The following is a 10,913-nucleotide window of genomic DNA, read 5'->3' as shown; positions in this document are numbered from 1 at the left end:
AAGAAGAAGACGGTAAGAGCGCAAACCAAATGGGTCTTCCAAGGAGATCAGAACAGAGCAAAATGAGCTGAGGGAGAGGGAGTGAGGGAGTGTCGGTTAACAACAATAACAACAACATTAAAAACAAAAAAAAAAAAAAAAAAAAAAAGAAGACGGTGAGAGCACAAACCTGATGGAGATCAGAATAGAGCAAAATGAGCTGTCGGTCAACAACAACAACAACAACAAAAAAAACAAAAAAAACAAAAAAAGGAAAATGAAAGAAGAAGATGGTGAGAGCATAAACCTGATGGAGATGAGCTGAGGGAGAGGGAGTGTCGAACCTGTCGGTCAACAACAACAACAAAAAGAAAAAAAAAAGGAAAATGAAAGAAGAAGATAGTGAGAGCACAAACCTGATGGAGATGAACTGAGGGAGAGGGAGTGTCGGACCTGTCAGTCAACAACAACAACAACATTAAAAAAATAATAATAAAAACTTTGTGGTGAGAGCACAAACCTGATGGAGATGAGCTGAGGGAGAGGGAGTGTCGATCGGAGTGAGGGACTGAGGGATGCTAAAGAAAATTGAAATGAGGGAGAGGGATTACCGGATTAGGGATTTAGGGTTAGATTATAGGTTTATATATATATATATATATAAAGGGTATTTTTGTAATTTAGGGTACCGGGTTTTTAAACGGGCCGAGTTTCAGGTTGGGTCTCGGGTTTTTTTGATAAAACCCAGACCCGACCCAAACCCGCTTCGGGTTTTTTTTAGACCTATACTCGACCCTATTCCAAATCAGACCGGGTAAAACCCGGCTCATTAGGGTCGGGTCGGGCCGGGCTGGGTACCCTCAGGTCGAGCAAAAATTGTCATCCCTAATCCTAATTTGATGATACTTACTTTTCAAATCAATTTTTGTGAAAATACATGACCCATGCAATTCATCCAACATGTCATCTAGCCTAGGGATAGGATGTTTATACTTTACCATAATGTTGTTGATAGCCCTACAATCAACACACATTCTCCAAGTTCCATCCTTCTTAGGCATAAGTAGCACTGACACCGCGCACAGACCCATGCTTTCTCTCATGTGTCCTTTGGTCAACAACTCCTCAACTTGCCTTTGAAGTTCCGTTGTCTCCTCCGAGTTACTCCTATAGGCTAGTCGGTTAGGAATTGTTGCACCTAGCACAAAATCAATTTGATACTCTATTTTTCTAATAGGTGGCAATCCACTAGGCACATCGTTAGGAAACACGTCCTCATATTCTTGCAATAAAGAGACAACAACACTAGGCAAAGATTCATTAAGTTCGTTAGTATTAAAACATGCCTCTTCGTAGAAGAGTACAAATATAGGCTGGTTTGTATAAAAGGCACTATTGACATCACTCGCCTTAGCATAAAAACTCACTTGTCTTTTTTCTTTTTTTCTTTTCACTCTCTTTTTTATTTTCACCCTCTTTTTTCCTTTCACTCTCTTTCTCATCATCTTTTTTTAAACTCTCAGTCTTGCAATTTTTTTTCAACTCATTACTATTGACATCACTTGCCTTAGCATAAAAACTCACTTGTCTTTTTTTTTTTTCTTTTTTCCCTCTCATTTTCTTTTCACTCTCTTTTCTATTTTCACCCTCTTTTTTCCTTTCACTCTCTTTCTCATCATCTTTTTTTTTAAACTCTCAGTCTCGCAATTTTTTTTCAACTCATTCTCTCTTTTTAATTTCATTTGATCTTCATACACATGTCTTGGTGTCAACAGTACAAGAGTAATGGTTTTATTGTCTTTTACAAAAGAATGCATATTCTTGAACCCGTCATGATTGACCTTCTTGTCAAATTGTCACGGCCTACCCAATAATATGTGACTTGCATGCATTGGAACAATATCACAAAGTACTTCATCATTGTACTTCCCAATTGAAAAAGAAACTAGCACTTGCTTATTTACCTTAACCTCCCCACAATCATTCAGCCACTACAACTTATACAAGCTAGGGTATTTCAAGGTAGGTAAATCAATTTTTTAACTAAAGTAGTGCTAGCCACATTAGTACAATTTCCCAAATTAATGATCATACTACATACATTGTTGTTGATGTAGCATCTAGTATGAAAAATTTTCTCCCTTTATTATTTCATGTCATCCTCTTTGACTTAGGCACTTAAAGCATGCCTAGCCACAAGTGACTCACCCTTCACCGGATACTCTAAATCATAATCACAAGCGTCCTTAGGCGATGACAGTTTGTCATCATCGCTCTCGCTTTTGATTTATACCTTTCCATCAACACATGTGATCATGGTCCTCTTATTTGGGCATTGTAAAGCTATGTGACTACTCTCAGACTACGAAAACACTTAATATCACGATTACAAGTTTGGGATTCAGTTTTACCTTTGTTGACATCGGAAACTTCATCTCTCCTTTTTGGTGGTTTGACTTTGGACTTAAAAAAAGCCCTTTTGTCTTTCCTTCCATTTGACCTCTATAAAGTAGAGAAGCCCGGATTTTGAAATGATCGAGTTCCTTTCCTTTTAAGCTATCGTTCCACCTTTATTGCCATGTGCACCATGTCCTCCAACTCCATATAGTGTTGCAACTCCACCACGTTAGCAATGTCCCAATTCAGCCCATTCAAAAACCTCGCCATGATAGCTTCTCTATCCTCCTCTACATTAGCCAGAATCATGTCGATCTTCATCTCCTTGTAGTAGTAATCCATGCTCCTATAGCCTTAAGTAAGACTCTGTAATTTCTGATACAAGTCCCTACAGTAGTGACTAGGGACAAACCACCTTCTCATGTTAGCCTTCATTTCCTCCCATGTCTCAATAGGCCTTTCATGGTTTCTCCTCCTGTTCATCACAAGTTGATCCCACCATTTGATAGCATAGTTAGTAAACTCAATGATAGCAAGTTTTACCTTTTGCTCCTCGGAGTAACTGTGGCACTCAAAAATCAACTCCACCTTCTTCTCCCACTCCAAGTACGCTTCAGGATTGTTTTTCCCATGGAACAACGATATCTTCATTTTTATATTTCCTAGGTTTTTGTCAATCTCATCTTGCCATCTCTGATTTCTTCAGAAACCTCTACCATGCCTTTTTCCCTTTGGCACAAACATTCCCTCATGAAGCTTGATCCTCTTCACCTTCGAACTCATCCTCATGGTCGTCATCAGAATCATCCACATGAGCACGCCTTTCTTGCCTTCTAGCATTTGGGACTCTTTGGGGATGCTCCTCATGCAAAGTATCAATAACAACATCTTGCCTATCCATCCGATCCCGAATCTCATTAAACACCACATTCATGGGTTCAAATTATTGTTGCATAGATTGCAGCATGAAGAATGACTCCTCCCCTCCTTCTTTGTTTGATGTGTCGCCCTTGGAAGACATATTTTTGAAACTATAAAGAAATGTTAGAACTAATTCCTCACAACACTCTCTCAAGTGTTTGCACTCAAATTATGTCACTCACACTCGTGTTTCACTCTTAAATTGGCTTTTCCCCAATGTTAGTCTCACTCGTGTTCCACTCGTAGCTTCCCCTTTTCAATTCTTTATTAAACTAAGAAACTTGATCAAGAAATTCAACTTGTAGTATTTAACTAATACCAACGGCAAGAAAATATTATAGAGAGAAGAAAAAAAAAAACACGAATCAAAAGGAAGAGGACAATATTTTGGTTTGAGAGAACTGAAACTACAAACAATATTTTTCTTTTCTTTTCTAACTTTTTTTTTTTCTAAACTTGGTGTACGATTTTAACTTGGTGCACGATACAAAACAAGAACAAGGAATAATGAACATAAATGGAACAAGATAGGATGATAACAAGAAGCAAAAGATAAAAGGATAGTTAACTTGATTTTAGAGCCTGGACTCTAATACCAAATGATGCGAACCTCAATCGACACGCTTTGAGACCCAACAAACAATATTGGAATATTTGCCCAAGAAAGCTAAAATTTAGATTTTTGATAGAAAACCCGACCCAATCTTTATAAATGAAATGCAAACCAAATGTATAAAGTAACAGATCTCAACCCAATGATTATAATTGAATCACAAACTGAAGGTATCAAATTTGAACGCCTCAAGGAAGAATCCTTGATAAGTTCACAAGTTCTTTGAAGAACCAATAGAAGAAGCAACCTCACGTTTTTGCTTGATTTTTCATTCAAAAATTCGTCCCTGATAACAATGAGTGCATGCTATTTATAAAATATAGCTAAAAAAGGACTAAATAATAGAAGCCTAAAATTAAGGTTGATTTGATCTGAAATTAGCAGCTCCTCTATGCCAAAGATAGACAGAATTGGGCAAGAAAATCATGCCTAAGGAAGGCAAGTCAGTCAGCCAATTAATTGGTATGAAACTGGAAAGTCAATTAGCCATTAATCCACATCATTGCTATGAAAGTTATGCCGAATTAAGCAAGATCAGCCCTACTAATAGCTTGGATTAAGTTTATTAGGCCTTCATCTTCCTTTGGGCCAAGCTTGGAATGCTCGTTTTAGAATTAGCCTAAATCTCTTGAATCAGCCCATTAAGTGTTTCTTTAATCTTTTTGGATCTTGGTCTAGTAATAGGCCCAATTGAAACATGCAATCTTTAATGGTGCTTGTTGATTCTCATCAGCTAAGATACAACCTGGGAGACTATTCAAGGCAGAGAAACCTCCGTGAAAGGAGGATGAAAACATCTAAGAGCAAAGAGGTATAGAAATTTATGATTGTAATTAAAGAACAAGTGTAATCAGTATATCGGACCAAACCTAAGGAACATAATATAAGCCATCTGAGGCTATCTCTAACCAACTCTCATGTCACATAATTATACTTAACATTAATCCTTTCAATTCCAATTAGTTCAGTCCATCTAAACAAGGGTATTAAAGGTTGATTGGCATCCCACCTCTACAAATTAATTGTGTGAGGATAAAAGTAAGTTTGACTTATTTTTTGCCCGCCACAATAATCAAAATTCATCCCAAAATTACACTCAATATTACTCAAATAATTAATAGGCATATTCAAATGCATAGCCAAGATTGTATTGTGATAATTATTCATATTCTCACTTCCAAAATGACTAAATATTAACTCAAACAAAAATTAAACTGAAAATACACAACACCAAAAAGTATTAACCCAAAATAGAGTTATAAGAAACGCAAAGATTCATCAACCTAAATTAGGGTTGCAAGAAAGAATGATAAACCAAATATATATATTAATCAAGAACTTAAAAGGTGAAGCATAAAAATATCATTTCCTATATAATATATATTAATAGAATTTTGTACATAAGCTATGTTAGAAATTTGACAAATTTTCTCAAATCCAAACTTTCTCTCCCTAATATCAAAACATAGAAAACATATATAAAAAATGTATAAGCCAATGAAAAAAAATGAAATAATTACTTTAATTTGACATACATGTTAAGAATATAAATAACATGAAATTCAACAGTTTGATTTTCAAAATTCACACACAAATAAATTATATTTCTATTATGTTAAAAAAAATTATATTTATGAATTATAAGTTTATGATTTTATATGGCTTCTAAAAGCATTCACATCAAAACTCTTAAAATTGCTAAATTGCTATTTTAGCACCAAAAGGACTAAAAAAACCCATTGCATCAAAGTTGCTAAATCTAAAAACATTTACCTTCTACTTCTAGCTATAGTAAATAGCTATTTTTATAGTAGTTTAAAGTATTAGCATTGATGGAGTTAAAATTTTTAGTTTTAACCTCTCAAAATTCATTTTATCTATTTCATTACACTACTTTATAACACACCCAAGATCAATGATTATATTTTTTTTACCACTTCAATTAAAATAATATATAAAGAGCTCATTAAAAAAAAAAAATCCACCACAAAAACTCTAGCAACCAACCACAACCACCTCCACCTCCACCACCACTTTGACAACCACAACTCACTACCAAAAAAAAAAAAAAAAAAAAAAAACAAACACCAAGCCACCACCACAACCATATCAAAGAGAGAGAGAAGAGCTTGACACATAGAGAGAGAGAGAGAGAGAGAGAGAGAGAGAGAGAGCCAAAAAAAAAAAAAAAAGACCATCTATATACAACAACTCTGTAGCTAGATCAAGCAAAATTAAAAAGAAGACAAGAAAATCAAGCCCCACAACCCCACTGTGAGAAGATAAGAAATCACCGTTGCAAAGTAAGAAAACAATCCTAGTTTCGAAAAATCACAGTATTCAAAGGAAAACAACAAACCCATCTCTACCGTTACTCTATCACAAACTTCTTCACAATTCAGACAAACCACTAAAAACTCTTTGCAAGAAAATTAAAACCCCACAATTAAAAAAATAATAATAATTAATTAATAAAAAACAAAGAAAATGGAGAGAGAAGAACCACCATTTCTCTCATCATCTTCAACGTTTGCAATCAGATCATTAATTACTTATACTTAATAAAATAAAACATGATTTGAGAATATAGCTGAAGTTTAGGATGTGATTGTCAAAACTACTAATTAAATACCAATTTGTTATATTTTTCATTAGGTATTTGTTCTTATTCTTTGGGAGTAATTGTGATTGTTAATGGTAAAGAAAAACATTTAAGCTCAATAATCAATATCAATGCTAGGTGTAAAATTTTATGACACAATTTGAGAAGGAAATTGATTTATCTATAAGCACTTTACAAATTTCATCAAAGAACTTCTGCTTTATCTTCTTTTACATTTTTTAGTTAACTGGAAAATTATTCTCCCCTTCTTTTGAAGGCATATGCAGATACAAAACTCATGAAAATATATGCATTTGAAATAACATCTGGGAGAAAAAGTGGATATGTTACCTGAGGTATGTGAAACACTATGCTCAGAGGCCAAGTATCTTTTCCATTGTAATTGATTTCTTTACTTTAAGAAGTTCTATGCTTTTGCCACCATCATAATCATAATCTTTGTCTCCTCCTTAATTAACATGTCATCTATATTATTTCTATCAATGTTATATCACGTCTTCAACCTCTTTCATTTCTTTGACTTGAATCAAGTCTGTGAAGTAGTAAGAGAGGTAAGATTGTTTTGGTTGAATTTGAGGCCAACCAAGCCTCCAAGAAGCGTGGAAAGAATAGGGTAGTTTCTGGTTAATTCTTCAATGATTATTACTGAGGCCTCAAAGCCAGTCTGATTGTACAGTACAGTTATGCGCTAACAGAATCCTAACTACTCGTAACTACCACTATTAAATAGATGTGTGGCAGTAACTCAATGGCGGTGGTTCCCCTTAGCACGCGTGTCACTATGGATTCCTAACATTTTACGTTCCCCTTTAAAGAACCTTGTCCACAAGGTGAGGAAACTTTTGTTTGTAGGCATGCAAATTCTCCCCAGTAGCATTCTCAAGAGCACAGCCTTGCCACTGAACTAAGACCTCCGTGATGGTCCTATTTCTGAGCAGGTGCACCCTTTCCTGTAAAATAGCTATTGGTTCAGGGGTGACGATGCTGGTAGGGTGATCATAGGAGATACACCTTGACCCTTCTTCTTGAAACAGGAAACATGGAACACAGGATGAATTCTGGAATCAGGAAGGAGTTTCAACTTGTAAGCTGCTTCTCCCACCTACTGCAGGACTTGAAAAGGCCCAAAATGCCTTGGAAAGAGCTTATTGGAGGCTCTAAGACCCATGGACTGTTGTTTATATGGTTGCAACCTAAAGTAAACCCAATCCCCTATCTGAAATGACCTTGCAGATCTATGCTTGTCAGTCTGCTTTTTCATAATTTGTTGAGCCAACATCAGAGTCTGTTTTAGCAAAGATAGTATTTGTTCCCTAGATCGCAAATGAGAATCAAAAGCTTTAACTTTGGAAGTGCCAGGAACATGGTCAAGCAGTCTAGGTGGACGAGTTTCATACAAAGCCTCAAAGGCAACCATTCAACCCACTCCTGAGGTCTATCTCCAGCAAATGACCTCAAATAATGTTCAAGGCTCTTATTTACCACCTCTGTCTGCCCATCAGTTTGAGGAAGATATGCAGAAAACATAGCAAGCTGCACTCCCTGCAATGTCATCAGTTCTGACCAAAAGGCTGAGGTGAAGCTTGGATCTCTGTCACTAATTATGGAAGTAGGCATCCCATGCAGCTTTAGGACATGCTGAACATAGAGAGCAGCCACCTTAGAGGCAGTATAAGGGTGAGACAATGCTATGAAATGCACATAATTTGTTAGCCTGTCAACCACTAACAACACCAACCTCACATCTGTGGGATTTAGGACGACCTTCAACATAGTCCATGCTAACCTCAGCCCATGGTTTGCTAGGACTGGGTAGAGGTTGCAGAAGACCAGCTAGCTAACAAGTTTCTTGACTTCATTTTGTTGACACACCTCACATTCCCTTATGTGCCTCTTTAAATCAGCACTCATGCCTTCCCAAAAGAAATCCTGTTTTAGCCTGTGATATGACTTCAAGTACCCAGAATGTCCACCTATGGGACTGTTGTGAATGTGCCGCAGTACCTTAGACTTTAAATTACAAGTAGGTCCCAAATAAATTTGACCCTTGTACGGTAGTAATCCATTCTGCAGTGAATAGTGGTTAACCTTATCCTTCCCTTGGATAATGTCTTGCAACAATTGTCGCATCAATGTATCACTACCATGACTAGTTCTCAATTCTTCAACCCACGTAGGACAAGGAAAGATAGTAGGAATAGCTGAGCTGGTGTACTTTCCAGCTGCTCATTACACATGACTTCCTGCTCTTCCTGAATGGATTCTTTCCTAGATAGGGCATCTGCTATCCTATTTTCCCTTCCCTTTTTATACTCCTCTTTAAAAAGATAGCCTAAGAGCTTTGTAATCCATTTTTACTGGGCAGGAGTTCCAATTTTCTGCTCTAACAGATACTTACAGCTCTGTTGAACAGTTTTGATCACAAATTTCGAACTGCAGTGACTAGGGCCAAAACTTCTTTCTCATTAGTAGACAGATACAAACCCCTACTTGACTATGTAAGGAAATCAGCCTCCAATCTTGCATCAAGACAGCCCCAATACCTATCCCAGATGCATCACATTCAGTAAGACAGGTTTTAGAAAAGTCTGGGAGAGCTAAGACAGGAGGAGCAGCCACAATAGATTTCAGCTTTTGAAAAGCTAGATCAGCTTGGTTAGACCAGTGAAAGGCATCTTTCTTAAGGATATTGGTTAAAGGAGCAGCTATGTGCCCATAATTCGGTATAAACTTCCTGTTATACCCAGTCAGACCTAAGTACCCCCTCAAAGCTTTAACAGAAGATGGTGTTGGCCAATCTAACATTGCAGCAGTCTTCTTTGGGTCTGCTTTCACACACTTGGCAGAAACAGTATGCACCAAGTATTCAACATCATGATAGCCAAATGCATATTTATTTCTTTCGGCATAAGCTGGTGCTGAAGCAGTATTCCCTACCGATTAACATGTTCATCAAGTTATTTAATAAGCACCAGAAAATTGACCTAATTCGAGGTAGTCACCCTCCATAGTGAAATGTTAAGAGAGAGAAAATGCACTAAGTAAGGAATGAGTTAATTCTTCAATATCTCAAATGATGGGTGCATGCACTATTTATAGAACTCAAACTCTCTTCCTAATGGCCACACATGGCTCAGTCCTATTGGCTTACCAATTAAGCATGTGTTCTCACCAATTAACCCATGTGATTATAGTGTTACATGTATCAATAGCTCTAACTAACTCTATCCTAATCCCAAAATGTGTAACTACTTATCTAACCCAATCCTACTTGAAATTTAACTACTAATTGAAGGGATGGAACTACAACTATTATGATATTAGGATATTACAACCATTATGGGATTCCTAACAAAGTCATTCTCATTGGTGCATTAATTGTTATCCTTCACTCATGGCTAAACCGTCTTAGGTGATTCCCTAATCTTTTCATCAATAAGAGCTACCCTTGTATCTAAATGATTTTTTTATGTCCTGTCTTTTACTATTCTCCACTTATTGATCATAACATTCTCATTTCAACTACATTCATTTTATGAACATGTTACTTCTTAATAACCCAACATTTATTATTGTAAAGCATAACTGTTCTTGTGGTAGTCTTATAAAATTTCTCTTGTAACTTAATAGGTGTTCTATGATCACAAAATACTCTGGTGTCCGTGTACTTCTTCACTTCATCCATCTTGCTCCTATCCTATGATTCACATCCTCTTCAATATCTCAATCTATATGGATTATTGATCCAAGAAATCCAAAGCACTAATTCTTGGGCAATTTTTAACCATCTAGTTTTACAATCCCTCCATTCTCAAAAAAAAAAGTTTTACAATCCCTTTTATCTTTGACTCTACATCAATATTTAACCATCAATTTTTAACCTTTTTGCTAGACTACACTCCACTTACTCTTTAATCCTTACTAATCTGAAAACCTTAGATTCTAAAGTATCCCTCCAAATTTTCAACTTGGCGCTGACTCTACATCTAGTTTCATATGCTCAAAATATATCTACAAAAAGCATACACACCAAGGGACTTCATTCTGAATCAATCTCATTTTGAATTGGTCTAGTAAGCTCATACATGACTAGTGAAAAGGAATATGGACTTGATGTCAATCCTTGATGCGAATAAATTGTGACAGGAAACTGCATTATACATATCCTTCCAAATACACCCTAAGCAAGGCAAGGCTCCTAGCATTTGTAAGTTCCCAGCTGAGAACAAACTAAAGATGCTAGTACTCGCATTTTCGCTGCTTAGAGTTCCAGCCTTGAAGTTGGATTAACAAGAGAAAAGAAAAATAACTTGATGCGCTAACTCTGTAACCTGTGCTTGTACTTTTTTTTAACCTTCTATTTTGGGATTATATGATTTA

At 36.3% G+C, this 10,913-nt stretch overlaps 1 protein-coding gene across 1 annotated transcript; it reads right to left on the bottom strand.

Moving 5' to 3' along the window:
* Positions 1 to 7,342: 7,342 nt before the first annotated feature.
* Positions 7,343 to 9,542, bottom strand: LOC115961836. The gene is made up of 5 exons (XM_031080750.1): positions 9,518 to 9,542; positions 9,077 to 9,466; positions 7,948 to 8,221; positions 7,738 to 7,846; positions 7,343 to 7,591 (listed from the first exon to the last, which is right to left on the bottom strand). Exons 1-5 carry the CDS (start codon positions 9,540 to 9,542, stop codon positions 7,343 to 7,345), a joined length of 1,047 nt encoding a protein of 348 aa, XP_030936610.1.
* Positions 9,543 to 10,913: the final 1,371 nt, after the last annotated feature.

The sequence above is a fragment of the Quercus lobata genome, chromosome 9 (genome assembly GCF_001633185.2).
Source record: "Quercus lobata isolate SW786 chromosome 9, ValleyOak3.0 Primary Assembly, whole genome shotgun sequence".
In the NCBI taxonomy this organism is placed as follows: Eukaryota; Viridiplantae; Streptophyta; class Magnoliopsida; order Fagales; family Fagaceae; genus Quercus; species Quercus lobata.
This window is presented reverse-complemented; position numbering and strand designations above follow the sequence as displayed.

Coding starts and splice junctions, on each gene's coding strand:
- LOC115961836 (XM_031080750.1), bottom strand. CDS start 9,542: ATGGAGGGTGACTACCTCGAATTAG. Junction 9,467..9,517: donor GGGTGACTACCTCGAATTAG/GTCAATTTTCTG, acceptor GTTAATCGGTAG/GGAATACTGCTTCAGCACCA. Junction 8,222..9,076: donor ATGTGATGCATCTGGGATAG/GTATTGGGGCTG, acceptor TGCATTTCATAG/CATTGTCTCACCCTTATACT.